This window comes from Triturus cristatus, chromosome 1_2 (genome assembly GCF_964204655.1).
Source record: "Triturus cristatus chromosome 1_2, aTriCri1.1, whole genome shotgun sequence".
Classification (NCBI taxonomy): Eukaryota; Metazoa; Chordata; class Amphibia; order Caudata; family Salamandridae; genus Triturus; species Triturus cristatus.
This window is the reverse complement of record NC_140580.1, coordinates 385,821,863-385,835,196: the sequence shown is the minus strand read 5'-3', so window position 1 is coordinate 385,835,196 and position 13,334 is coordinate 385,821,863. Positions and strand designations below refer to the sequence as shown.

General features: G+C 41.6%; 1 protein-coding gene across 1 annotated transcript in view; it reads right to left on the bottom strand.

The window, feature by feature from the left end:
- KIF20B (kinesin family member 20B) overlaps positions 1-13,334 on the bottom strand; it is a 556,993-nt gene that overhangs the window by 290,614 nt on the left and 253,045 nt on the right. The window contains exons 10-13 of the mRNA XM_085621389.1: positions 3,000-3,071; positions 2,757-2,903; positions 1,466-1,628; positions 441-743 (exon numbers count right to left, since the gene is read on the bottom strand). Of these exons, the coding sequence (XP_085477515.1) occupies positions 441-743; positions 1,466-1,628; positions 2,757-2,903; positions 3,000-3,071 (685 nt within the window). The remainder of the gene's footprint in view (positions 1-440; positions 744-1,465; positions 1,629-2,756; positions 2,904-2,999; positions 3,072-13,334) is intronic.

Genomic DNA, 13,334 nt, shown 5'->3' with positions numbered 1-13,334 from the left:
TTGAGGAATTCTGTAGCCTCGGCGTTTTGGAGAAGAACCTGCTGCCGAAAATGAAGAGATGATTGCATAACTCAGTCTGATGCAATACTTACAATAAGATCTATGGCTTCGGTGGAACAGGACCATGAAATCCAGGGTAAGGTGGTGTTGAAAGATATGACACAGCACATGACTGATGGAGAGCCTAAGTGGTGCCACAAGTCTAGCTGTTTGCAATGCAGTGATACAATACTACATGGCAGCCTCTCTGTGCACTAGAATGTATGTGAATATGGTACTCTCTGGCTTGCTCTGGTCCAGATCTGGTATACTGCAATATTTAATAAAACAGAAAGGGGTTTGGTTCTTCCCGTGCAATCAAATGTATGAATGCATAAACTGAACAGATAAGTAATTAAAACATTCTACAAATAACAAACAAAACCATGCATTTTACATACCTGATATTCCTTTTCATCTAAAATAATGTTACTTTCTTCTTTTTTCACCACCTCCGGCTCTAAAGTCTGGTCATTAAGAGAGGTTTCTGGTTCCTGATCTTCTGTTTCCTCCTCGTTGTCCCCATGCTCATCTTCAGATTCAATCACATCATCAAGGCGAGAATCCCAGAGAATGGTGGCCCTCCGTCTTGAGATCCATGACTTATTGTCCGCATTATCCATGAGCAAGGACACATCCATTGCTGTTTTGGATACATTGAACGGATGAACAGGAGGCAGTTTTGAGGTGTCAAGAAGCAGGACCTATTAGTAAATGTGTAAAACAAGAAATAAATGAGGTCTGCTTATTGACTGGCAATACCAGTCTGACATGCAGAGCCTGCCCAATACTAATATTTTGGTATCCGATCTAAAAACCCTAATTTAAAAGGCTTATTGGTGCCCATGAAGCTATGTGAGTTGATACTACACAGTTAGCACCATAATGCAGAGAGGGTTAACAATGCATAATCAGCAATTGTGCTACAACGTTACTGTTCATAAACGAAAACAGTTAAGACAGGTTCAACAAAGCCTCCTCTCCCATTCATATACTAAAGACGCAGAGTTAAGACATAGGTCATCGATACCACAAGTCGAGAGAAAACCACAATAGACTCTGGAGACTTATTTTTAGAGAGACACAAATACACTTCATCTGAAAAAGGTTAAAATATTATTATGGGCGAAAAGTAGTGAAAATGTCAATGTTAAACAAAGAGAAATGCATGCATGCATATGGTCTACATCGACCCCTTTATTTACAATCTATTGACTACATCTGAAAAGCAGTGTTATCACATTGTCACTCACTAGGTTTGTAAAAATGCCGAATGGGCAACACAACTGAATAAGATAATGAGAATACAAAACTAAAATGGGAGACATGAAGATGAGCAAACGACTATTAAACAGACATTCTGGCAAATTAGATTACACAATGTTGCAGCAAATCTATTTTAATCCACAAGTAGGACTGTACGTACTTTTTGTGCAACTGCAGAGAACTTCAGCACATTCAGTGTCTCATCATAAACAGAGGCTGTCTGGCTTATATTTACGATCATGCACGCCTTCCCCTTTCCACAGAAGAAACTCTGTAGATAGTGGGTGAGCTTGCTCTCGCGAAAAGGTACATGCTGCGGAAGCCTGAAAGAGAAGAGCACAAACATGGCGAAACTGTGAAAAAACCGCAAAGAAGAAATGTAAGTCATTCAGCGAACCCTTATTTAATTAACTAGCTTTGATCAACACCTCTTCTCGTATTTATTCTGATCTTCACACACCTCCACACGGGTGCAGATTTTTACTCACAGCAGGGCATTCACTGTCACTCTTCCTTAAACAGCACGTTTAGCTTGTTTGCACAAGCACACCAATTTGGACATCTAAAAATAACATCTATTGGGGTAGGGAACAGTGGACCAATTTTTAATGCACAATGGCTAAATCTGTGAGGCTAGCCTCAGAGTAGCAAACTTAAGACTCTGATAAGTGTCCTCCTCATCCTTGGGAAATGCTACTATTAAGGAGGTAATGGAGGTGTAGGATCAACAAATCACATAATAAGCATGTTAGGCAGATACCATAGTAATTAGAAAATAAAAAATATTAGGTCGCTATGGGGCAAGGTTTGAAAAACATCTGTATTAGTAAACCGAAAAAAAACGTGCAATAACCATTTCGATGATAATTAGGGGTAACATAATCGTAACAAAACCAATGTTTCCTATGGGAATAAGTAAAAAAAAAAAAAAGAAAAAAATTAAAATAAAATTGTATGTCCCCTTTTATTATGCTCGAGTCCAAACACACGTGAGGGAATGCTGCTGGATAAATCTTATTGATTACCCTAGTGAAACTGGTTTTATGGACTCAAACTCAATGATCTAAATTTTACATGGCAAAAGGGATTTTTGCCAAGTACAATAGCACAAAAATGGATGTAAAAACACTAAGGTATCACAGTCTGGTTCAGGGGTGTGGTCCGCATGCACTGTGGGCATTGTAAGGTGTAGTTTTAATGCACACATATTGGGTGCGACCTATATTAGCCATCATACTTTTTATAGTGTGATCTGCATGAAGTCAACTGTAGTCCATGCAACAGAAAAACAAAGCTCTGCAGTCTAAGGTCAAAATTGAAGAAAAGAAAAAGCAAGTCTATGTTCTCAAAGGACATATAATGCTTATGAAGCTGATTTCACAAAGATGGGCGTCGTAAATTCTAAACATAAATTAAGGACAGGTCATTAAAGTCCATGGAGAAGCACTTACTTTGACTGTTGATTGTTTTTCAGTGCATTAATGCATTTGCCAAGTATATGTAAAGATGTATTGATGTTGCCGCTTTCCTTTAATCGGTCCCCCTCATTTCGGGTCTTTGCACATCGTTCTGAACCAGCAAGATCACATAATGATAATCTAGAAAGAAACAAATCTTTTAGACCTTAAAAGGTCTTTAAAAAAAAAAAAATACTGACTCGGATATAAATACTGCAAAGGTGATTTCAGACTTACTCGCTGACTTTGGTCACCCGGGGGATTTCAGCATCTTCAATCCTTAACATACGAAAAGTAAATATACTATGACTGGGGGGGAAAAAAGAGAGCATGTAACTCCTTCAGCAGCAAAACAGTAACACGTAAATAATCTAAAAGCCAACAGTTAGTGGCAAGGCGACGTCAAGTGTCCGTTTGCATTAACTACTAACATTTTCTTCAACTGGTTGGATAAAAGGGGCTTAAGCGACGTCACCAGCTCCTATAAACAAAATACTAGATTTATAAACAGGAAGTGCAACATGGCAGTAGCCATCTTAGTAAAGGCCTTAATTCGAAACAAAACAGTTTCCTGCGGGAATCAATCACAGTATTGACTTTTGCCAAGGTGAAATAATTTAACACTGGGTCAATACATTCAATCATATCAAACAGTTTATTCGATTATTTTTATATAATTGTCTATTTAGTGTTTCCACTTCATCATTATGAATAGAGTATTTCGGTCAAATGACCAAAAAGTGCAGCAAGCGATACAGAACGCAAGTTAAATTACATAATAAAAACATATTACAAAACACAGAGATTAAGCTAGTTGTAAATGGCAGCCCACATTATCAAGTCATCCTCCTAACTTTACAAGTAAAACCAATAGCAGCAAAAACCTCAGCAAGACTTAAAAACGGCCTAAGAAAGGTCCATTATGCGGTCTGGTTTATCCAGTCCAGCGGAAGATTACGTGAGCGCTAATATCTTGTATATATCACTATAAGCTTGTTCAGTGATCTAGAAACGAAATAAAAGGTCAGTACTACCGCCTAAAAACACAAATATTGAAAATTGTGCGCTCCAAAATAGCAGCATTATACATACAGGACATCAGGCTACATAACGTTAAATGCATATATACACAAGAGCACATAGACACATGTTGGATTTTAATCTCTTGATAGGGATAGATTATTCTCCAAGTTCCAAGCATTAGAAGCTACACAATCATCCATCTTGGCCCACTTATACATAGGAGCTTAAGATCTATACAAATATGATGTTTGCACCGTAATTATTTATAACAATTTAAGAGTTCCCTGAAGGCAGCCCTTCCAAATAATGTTCCATGCCCGCTGTAGGAAACGTACCACTGAGAAGACTATCGATTCCTTCAGACCGCTTCTAAAATTCTTAGTCTCACAGTAGTGCCTCATCACTGCCAGCTCACAGACTGCAGTTATGCATTTCTTACGCGGCAGTGAATAGATGGGACAAAAACAAAACAAAATGGTCTTCCGTGTGTTTTTTACCAGCGGACAATAAGGGCAGTTTTCTGGGGAGCAGCCCGATTTGCCCCACTTGGATGTAAATGGGTAATATACCAAACCTAAAACTGTACACACAAAGGTTTTGCTGAGGGGGGATAAATTCTATCCATGTAAACTTCAAACTTGGGTGAGCATTTATAGTTCAAGAACTGCCTAGGCATGCTCCCATCTGTAAGGTCATTCTAGATCCAACATAGCATTTTCCAAGTATATTTTTTAGGTCGAGCCTAGAGCAGCGCATGCGCTGCTTGCTCGACTTTTAGTAAGGGGGTTTTAAGAGTGCTACCAGAGGCTTTAGCTGGCCTCAAGCTTGCGTTCATGAGCGCGTGCACGTGCGCAGCCGCCATCTGTCTTTTCTTTGTTGGGTAATTAAGTGTTTTTGCCGCGTGTTTGTTGTAAACTTCGTGAAGGCTGCATTTTGTTCATGTTTTGTATTTTCACCTTAATGCGTCCGTTTTGCATGACCCTTCAGTCACCAATACATTTTCTGAAACGAAACGGTCCTTTAATAAATACACTACTGCAAGCTCTAACATTTCCCAACTAGATTTCGAAAAGCACAGGAAAGTAAAACCTGAAAAAAGTTTGGTGGAGGCTCCCTTAGACATTTGCCAGGTTTTTGAAAGTTCACTGCAACCTTTCACAAGCGCTTTTTGACGATTGGTTGGTCGCTCACAGTACGTCAGATTCCATTTGATAGCAAAGAAATGCGTCCTTGTGCGCGCCCTAGAATGCACTCCCTCCCAGTCGCCTCTCACTGCTCTTTGCCGGCGACATTCCCTCTCGCAGCTTCGTCTCTCCATACCAATGCGGCCCGCACCTTTGGTAATCCCCCTCACATGCGTTCAGAAGCAAGGGCTTGAAACAAGGACTTTATTCCCCCATGGAAACCACAGTTTTGTTACTAATTTATTGTCCCTGTTAACGGTTGCTAGCTGTCCCTCATGTGGAAGACGACGCATGTTATGTTTTAACTTTCTACCTACTACCAAGTCCCATTCCTGTAGTCTAGTGCAGGCTAGTGCGGACAAATCGTTCTCTCATACTATGTTACATTTTCCCAAGAGGATCTGTCTTTTTTGTTTCATTGAAAGACATTTCTGACGCACGATCTTTCTTCGCTGGCAGTAAATGCCAGTGCAGATTGGTGAGGCTTTAAATCTTACTCCATTTGATCCCAGCTTGAAATTCTTACCCTATTGTCGTTTCCCTGCTTAATATTCCTGCACTCTTTTCAGAAGCAATTCCTACATGAGAAACTAAACACACTGAGATACTCAATGCCATATAAAATCTGCCAGAGTAATCAACTCTACCAAAATAGGCGGTAGATTACCGAAAATTCCAGTAGTCTACTTCAAAAACTATCTGCTGAATATTTGACTGATCAATACTGCGTTTTTAGTTATCGTCTGCACAGCACTTGCGCTGTGCTTGAGAAATCTACTGTTTTTGCAAATAAACTTAAAAGGAAATTTACATCCTGCCTCCCCTCTTTCCTGGCTTCTCATTGGTTCCTGTGGGTGCCACTTACCTTTCTTCCATTTCTATTGGCTGTAGCATATTTTCCTGCATTTACCAATGATTGTTCCTCGTCTGCTTCTCTCATGAGTTTCCCTCCACCGAAATACTGGTAACATCCGCTTTGGTGGAACTACATTTTCATAAATGTTTTGCCTTTTACTCGTGCAGTATATTTATATAACTATTTATCACCGGAAAGATTAAGTTATTTGCATAGAATCACAGGATGTTGCAGAGCCGCCGAGTCTCAAACTGGGATCCCCAGCTCTCGAGTCATCGGCTCTGGCCTCTGCATTACATCCTCTCCACTCCTGTGTCATCTGTCAGGGAGCTCTTTCCTTTTCCCGGAGATGACTGATGAAAACAATTCAATTAGCTTTATTGGATTATAAAAACAATTATAAAAGCACAATACAATATTGGAGACAATATATACAAACATTAGATTATAAAAATATCCATAAAATAGCAGTACGAATCATATCCGATGGGGTTAAAAACACAATTTACATCATGATTGAATTTCTGCATTTTATCACCAGCTTTAAAAATATTAAAATTGAAACGGTCAACTGTTCTTCTCCTAGTGTTTGTAAAAACAGAAAAGCAGGCCGGCATTGTCTTAGGCCCCAGTTTTTTAATATTGGCAAGTTCCACCTATACCTATTGTGAGAATAAAATTTACAAAAAAACAAAACGTGAATAGTCTATTGAAAGGACACATCATCACAAGGGCACTTGCACAAGTCCTTTGACCAGTTTTGAGCAGGAAAAGTAACGAGCCTATGAAAATGCCCAATCTCAAACGGGTCAACAGAAATCTATCATGTTCTCTTGTAAACATGTTTAGATAGGGCTGGAGTCTATCACCTGCCACTATATACTGATGGGCTTGAACTGACACTTTTTGGAATTCTGTGCGTCTTTTCTTATTATCCAGATAATATAGACAGCTAGTTTTAAGCTCTTTCCTATTTACATCTAGTAAACTAAGGAGCTCCGAAAAATATTCAGGATGGCCGAGATTACCAACAAAGTTTTTAATGTACTCAAGCCAACTAATCTTTCGCACCCAATCCAATTTACCACAGTCTATAAGTATCTGTCTATTGAGCTCCAGCGAGTCGAAGTCCCGATTCTGTGCCACTGGAGTACGGGTTGTATCTTACATATATCCGATATACAAGACAAGCCCAATTCAGTGCGGCAAATGTAGGTAGAGGTGTTATCCGCGACAGCCAATAAAAATCTTAAAAACCTGTTTTCAATACCTTGAAGTGGATTGACATTCTCATGGCCCCAAATACCTGCCCCATAGGTGGCTATTAGGATGCATTTCGCCTTATAGATCTGTATTAGGACCTCTGGTACCCGTTTCCCCAATTTCTTACTAAAATTAAAAAGTGCGGCTACCGCTTTAGAAAACAGTAGCTTCCTAGTTCTAATAGCCTGGGTCCATGTCCCCCTCCCATCAAAGAGTATTCCCAAGTAGGAAAAGGTTTTGCAACAGTTGATGTATTTCTTCGAGTGAAATGGGTCTAAAATTTGTATTCTCTGTCCCACAAATCATCACAAAGGTTTTAGAAATATTAACTTTTAGTCCTAGTTTGGCCATATAAACAGCAAAACAATCAACTAGCCTCTGCCATCCCTATAGAGGTACGGGACATCAGGACCGCATCATCGGCATACATTAATGTGGGTACGGGTCTCTTACCCACTTGTGGAAGGTCCTGACACTCTCCCCAGCGTGCTTCCCAGATCGTTGATGTATAATATGAACAGAAAGGGTGCTAGCACGCGTCTCACGCCCCTTCTCACCCTAAAGTACTTAGTACATTCCCCTCCCACCCCATAACGAACCCTAGCGTTTGCTCCCATATACAATTGTCTCAGGAATAAAACTATCGAACTTTCCACCCCCATATTAGATAAAATTCTCCATAGTTCCTCGTGAATTACAGAATCGAACGCTGCAGTTAAATCTACAAACGTGAAGTACAACTTGACCCTTTTAGATTTGGTATATTTACCGATCATCATATTCAGATTTAACCCCTGGTCAATTGTGTCCATGCCTTTGCGGAATCCATACTGCAGGTCGCTAAGAATCGAATGGTCTTCCGCCCAGGCTTGTAGCCTTAGTAACAGAACTCTGCCGATGATCTGGATTGTTGTTGAGTAAAGATATCGGCCTATAACCGGCTGGGTCTGACCTATTCCCTTTTTTAAAAATGGGGACCAGGGTTGATTCATACCAAGAAGCTAAAGGGCCAGTTGAACTACAAGCATTTAAAACTTGGGTTAAAAGAGGACCCCAGAAAAGGATGTTATGTTTAAAAAGGTCAACTGGGATGCCATCTGGTCCAGGTGCCTTACCTCCCAGACTCGACTCAATGGCTAGATTAACTTCGCTCAACTCAAATTTCAGGTTCATAGCCTCTATAACTTGTGTAATAATCGTAATGGCTACAGGCTCCATCTCTGACATTGGTGTGTGACTTGAGATGCTGTATAACTTTTAAATGCTCCAGCCACTCAACCTCGCTAATGGCGTTCTCAATCGTAGCCCTGTCCTTCCGCATCAAAAAGGCTGCGTTGGCCGCCTTCCAAAATGCCGAGGGGTCCTTTAACTTTGATGCTATCTGTATATCCCGCCACGCTTCATTTTTAATGGTTTTTTTCCTTAGCTGTAAGGCAACGTTATATTCTCTACGCGCAAGCCTAACATCCTCCACAACTCTAGGCTTTGAATGTAGTGTTTTCTTTAGCTTGGCGTGGGCCTTGGAACATGCTGCATCAAACCAACCATGCTTAATTTTATTTGATTTGCTAAGTTTCACAAACAGTTCCTGCTTAATGTATTTCGAGAATGTCTGGAACCCACTAATAATCTCATTATTCATGGTGCTTACATCTAAACACGCCTTGACCTCTTCTTTGCAGTTTGTGATAACCTTCCTTGTGAAAGTGTCAGGGTTCAACTTATCCCATTTTAGGGCTTATCCATTTTGCCTAGAGACATTGAGGTTCCCCCATAGATACCGATGTTTGATCAATTATGTTTCTCTTGGACCTAATGGATATGCTCAAAGGGAAATGGTCACTCACAGATATATCATGCATGACAAAATCCTTTGCTCTGGTAGCATACCTGCAAGACATCAAAATAAAATCTATTGTTGAAGATTTACCCTGCCCATTATAAGTGGGATTAAAAGGCACAGGGTTAGAGCATAACGTGTTGGCAAAACCCAAGTCTGAATCAAACATAACTTCATTAAAGATGTCCCCAATTTTATTGTGTGCAAAGTGCTGAAAGGGATGGTCCTTATCCCAAGATGGACCACAACACCCACTATCTACATGATCACAAATTTTACAATTAAAATCACCTCCCCATATAATACACACGTCTCTATGTGATACGGCTTGAATGTTCTGTACAGTAGTGCTAATATGTCTCACTACCTCCTCAAATCTACTGGATGAAATATTGTTATACAAATTAACCACCAATAAACAGAGTGTCCTGTCTATATATAATGACAGGACCTGATAATTAGCTTCATTGCTAATTAGAACAGATTTTTCCAAGTTCAGGAGGTTTGACACGTAAAAACACAAACCTCCCTTGGCTCTCCCATACGCTGATGGAACAGCAGGGCTTTGAAAGGTTCTAAAACCATTTAAATGTATGGGATCCAAGATCCAGGTCTCTTGGACAGCGAATACGTCAAACTCCTTGACAAAATAATCCAGGTATTGTCTATCGCCTTTGTTTTTAACCCGGCCACGTTTCAAAAACATAGCTGGTGGCAATTCCTCCTATCATCTCTCTTTGGGGTTTTAGGTACTCCAGTTTTAATTAAAGAAGGAGGTGGCTGAAGGTACTGTTCTTCCAGTGGTTAGTTCCATGTTGGTAGGGCAAAGAACTCCCACTCCCTCCTCCACGTCCTCCTTATGATCATGTATCTGTCCAGTACAAGCCCCATTTGAGTCTTCTACATTATCGGGCTGAAATTCAGAAGGCTTTTCAGGGCTAAGGCTACAAAAAATAGGCGAAAACATGATTCCTGGAGTTGTATGTGGTTAGTCAATCTACCTGATATAAACTATGGAAAGCCTCGAATCTATTATGGACCTGGACATTGTACTGTTGTTTATAGTTTACTGGATGAGGAGCTATATGTATTGTTGGATGGTAATCACTTGTTGGTTGGTAAAAATAACCCAAGGGGAGAATGTTTATACTGGCTAGTGAAATGCCTTGTTCACCACCCCTAGACAAAATCATGTGCACAAACCGAGGGTTGGCAAATGTTAAAACCACGCCATCACCACTTAGTCTTTTTTGTCCTCGCCCTACCCAACTAATCCTTCTCACCATCCTAAATTCTGTAAATAATTTCTCGGAGTAACCTAACTTTGTGCCTAACCAACCTAGACTTTTATTTCTCAGTGAGACCCATGATTCTTCAGTCCCCTGTGGCAGTGTTGGGACGTTAGCTAGAATCACAGTATATGGTTTGGCTGCCGGTGGAAGATCTAATGTGCTAATTGCCTGATTATCCCACTGAACATGCGCTCCCACTTTACTCTTATCGGCAACTACCTGGGGTTGTGGGCCAAGATCTAATCTTTTAATCAATGGGTACCTTTGAAAGTGATTTAACACTCCAGAACTCTGGCCGTTTGTCACGGGTAGTGGTACAGACGTGTGGGGTTTATGCAACGGGTCAAACTTTGCTGCACTATCACTTTCTATGCCATTATCTGTAGGAGCCCTCTTAGACAAAGTCTCTCCTAATACGTCAGAGCTCTGTAACGGGCCCGCTTCTACGGGAGACTGTTCGCTCAGTTATTGAGGACACCAAAACATCTAACTTAGTGGTAACGGTGGACATAAATTCTCTAATGAGCTTATCTAAAGACTCCAATATGAGTTTCACAGATTCTAATTCGATAGTCAAGGAGTTTCCACTTTCCACTACCGAAACACTCCTAGTCCTTTGTTTAGCTTTCGAGTGAGTCATTTCTTTCTTTGCTAATTTTTTTAGAAGCTTTGCGACTCGGGAGTGCATCCCCAGAGACAGGGTTTGAAGAGGAGACAGTTATAGATTTTAAGTTTCTTGGACGTTTATCTGGTGGCTGTAACACGCTTTCCTGTTCGCAGCCAGAGATGTGATCAGAAATTTCCAAAACACAGCCATTTACCTTGCCATCCTTTCTTAATGGGCTTAGGGGGGCGGGATAGGGGATGGACATGTCAGGGGGCTTACTACAGTGGCTTCCGCCACTATCTCTCCCTCTGCGCTTAATTTCTTCGTATTAATAACTTCCTCCACTGAACTAATTTGTTTTTCTATAGCCCCCATTGCCCCAGTCAGATAGTTTAACAAAGTCTGCCTTGGGCCTTCCATCCTACTTGTTTTAGAAATACCCTGTGCATTCTTTCCCCCCATTTTCAGGCCAATTAGATGAGGCAATGTTCAAGAAATTTAAAAAAACGGAAATCAATAAACTTGTTTAAACACGTCACTCCCCCCCGAACAGACAGTTCTGAGTTTACAGAAATTGCAGAACTTTACTAACCCAGGTATTTACCGGGTCAATGTCCACTGAATCAGTCTCCGTCCCCCCCGTATGCATAGACCACGTGCAAACAAACTTTTTATTAACAGTCTCTTACTGAATCAGGGAGCCAAGAGATGTGGCCCAGCCCGGCCTCTTCCGGGCGTAGACGGGCTCGTCTTGGCCCGGTCTTCGCCCGTGCTAAGCCCGCGCGCATCCCGCGTTGTGTGACTGGCTCTCTGTACTTGTAGCGTCTTCCAGGGAGCGTGTGCAAGGTGCTGCAGTGCCTCTCACAGTTCAGGGTCCAGGAGAAAAGTGCAATGTGCCAGAGCGTAACAGCTCTTTTTTCATTACTGTTTTACCAATGCTTGTTACTTTTAGGTCTCGCCTTCCAGACAGCACAAGCTGCCTGGTTGCAAAAGACCTAAAGTGAATTTACAGTAGGTTTATAGCCAGCCATCGGTTGATTTTAGAGTCACTCTTATTTGTTTGCTACTTATTCAATTGCTTGCCTTCCTCTTCTTGCGTTTGTAGCTCTCCTGGAGCATAGCCTCTTACCAACCTTTTGATTGTCTGACTTGTATATTCCCACTGCTCAGTGTGTGTTTTCCAGTTCTCTCCCCCTTATGGCTCTCCACTGGCAAATACCAACCCAGGGAGGTTCCTCCACTTGGGCGGATGAGCATCACCCCACAAGCCCCAGAGCGAAAAAATAAAATGAAAATAAAGTTAATTTATTACCGTTTTATTGTTCAGCCATCCGTCCTGAACTAAGTGAAAGGACAGGGCAAAGCCAGCGCTGCCGAGTGACAGCAGCAGAGAGCTATGCGCTTTCAAATGTGCATGTATCTTTGGGTGGCCGTCTTGGGCTGGCCAGCCAGGCACGCATATTTTAAAGTCCTCTCACCCAGCAGTCTTAGACAGCTGGGTTAGAGAACTCGCAGGCCTCCACTGCTCTCAAGAGCGCTGGGAGAGTCCACTCTATCCAATCCTGTTGCTGCTTTCATGCTGTGAAATCAGCGGCGGGATTGGGTAGTGTAGTTTCCTGCTTCCGGGGCTTCCAGAAGACACCGGAGGGAGGAAGACGTTGCACTGAGAGGAAAGGAACAAGGTATGTTTCTTTTATTATTTTTTGTTGTTGTTCCCCCGCCCTCCACTCTCGGTAGATGCCAGCCGCCACTGTACCAACCCACCCCACCTCGAGTTGCTCTCTACCATGTTTGCTGCTTTTCCCATCCTCCACCCACCGTCTCTGCCATACTTTGCCCTCTCCTTCTAGGGTCTTTTTTTGTATTTTGCACTTTCACGCTACAAAAAAATACTTGTTTATTTACCAATGCAAGTGAAGTATACCTTCTTGGATCAGTAAACAAATAAGCATTGGCATAGCCAATAGGTCTCGCCTTTAGGACCTTATAAGTGTTTAGTTATGCAGCACAATATGCAAACAGCAACTGTTGCATGACTAAACACTTATAAGGTCCCAAAGGCGAGACCTATTGGCTATGCCAATGCTTGTTTTAATTTCTGGATAGCTACTTTGGCAACTTCTGCCAGCGAATTCCATAGTTCTTCCATTTTCAGCAGTTCACACTGCTTCTTGACATTTTTCAGCCAAGGGTTACGGACTTGTTTATTACAGGAGATTAGGTCTACTAAAGAGTCACTATAAGGAGACAACCCCGGGGCTGTCCATATGTCCACCCAGTATAGCAGTGGCTTTAGGAGAGACACCATATGGATGGGGGTTAACGTTAAATACAGCCTCAGGTGAGCCTGGGGTGTACTCAATGGTAAACTTAGTAGACCCCTATTCTCTACAATTGGAAGGTCAGTTGCACTGGTATACTCCCATTCCTCTGCCCCATCGATGGCTGCCGCCACCGCTGTGGACCATATATTTGGAGGGCAGGTGACACCGCACTACCCGCTATAG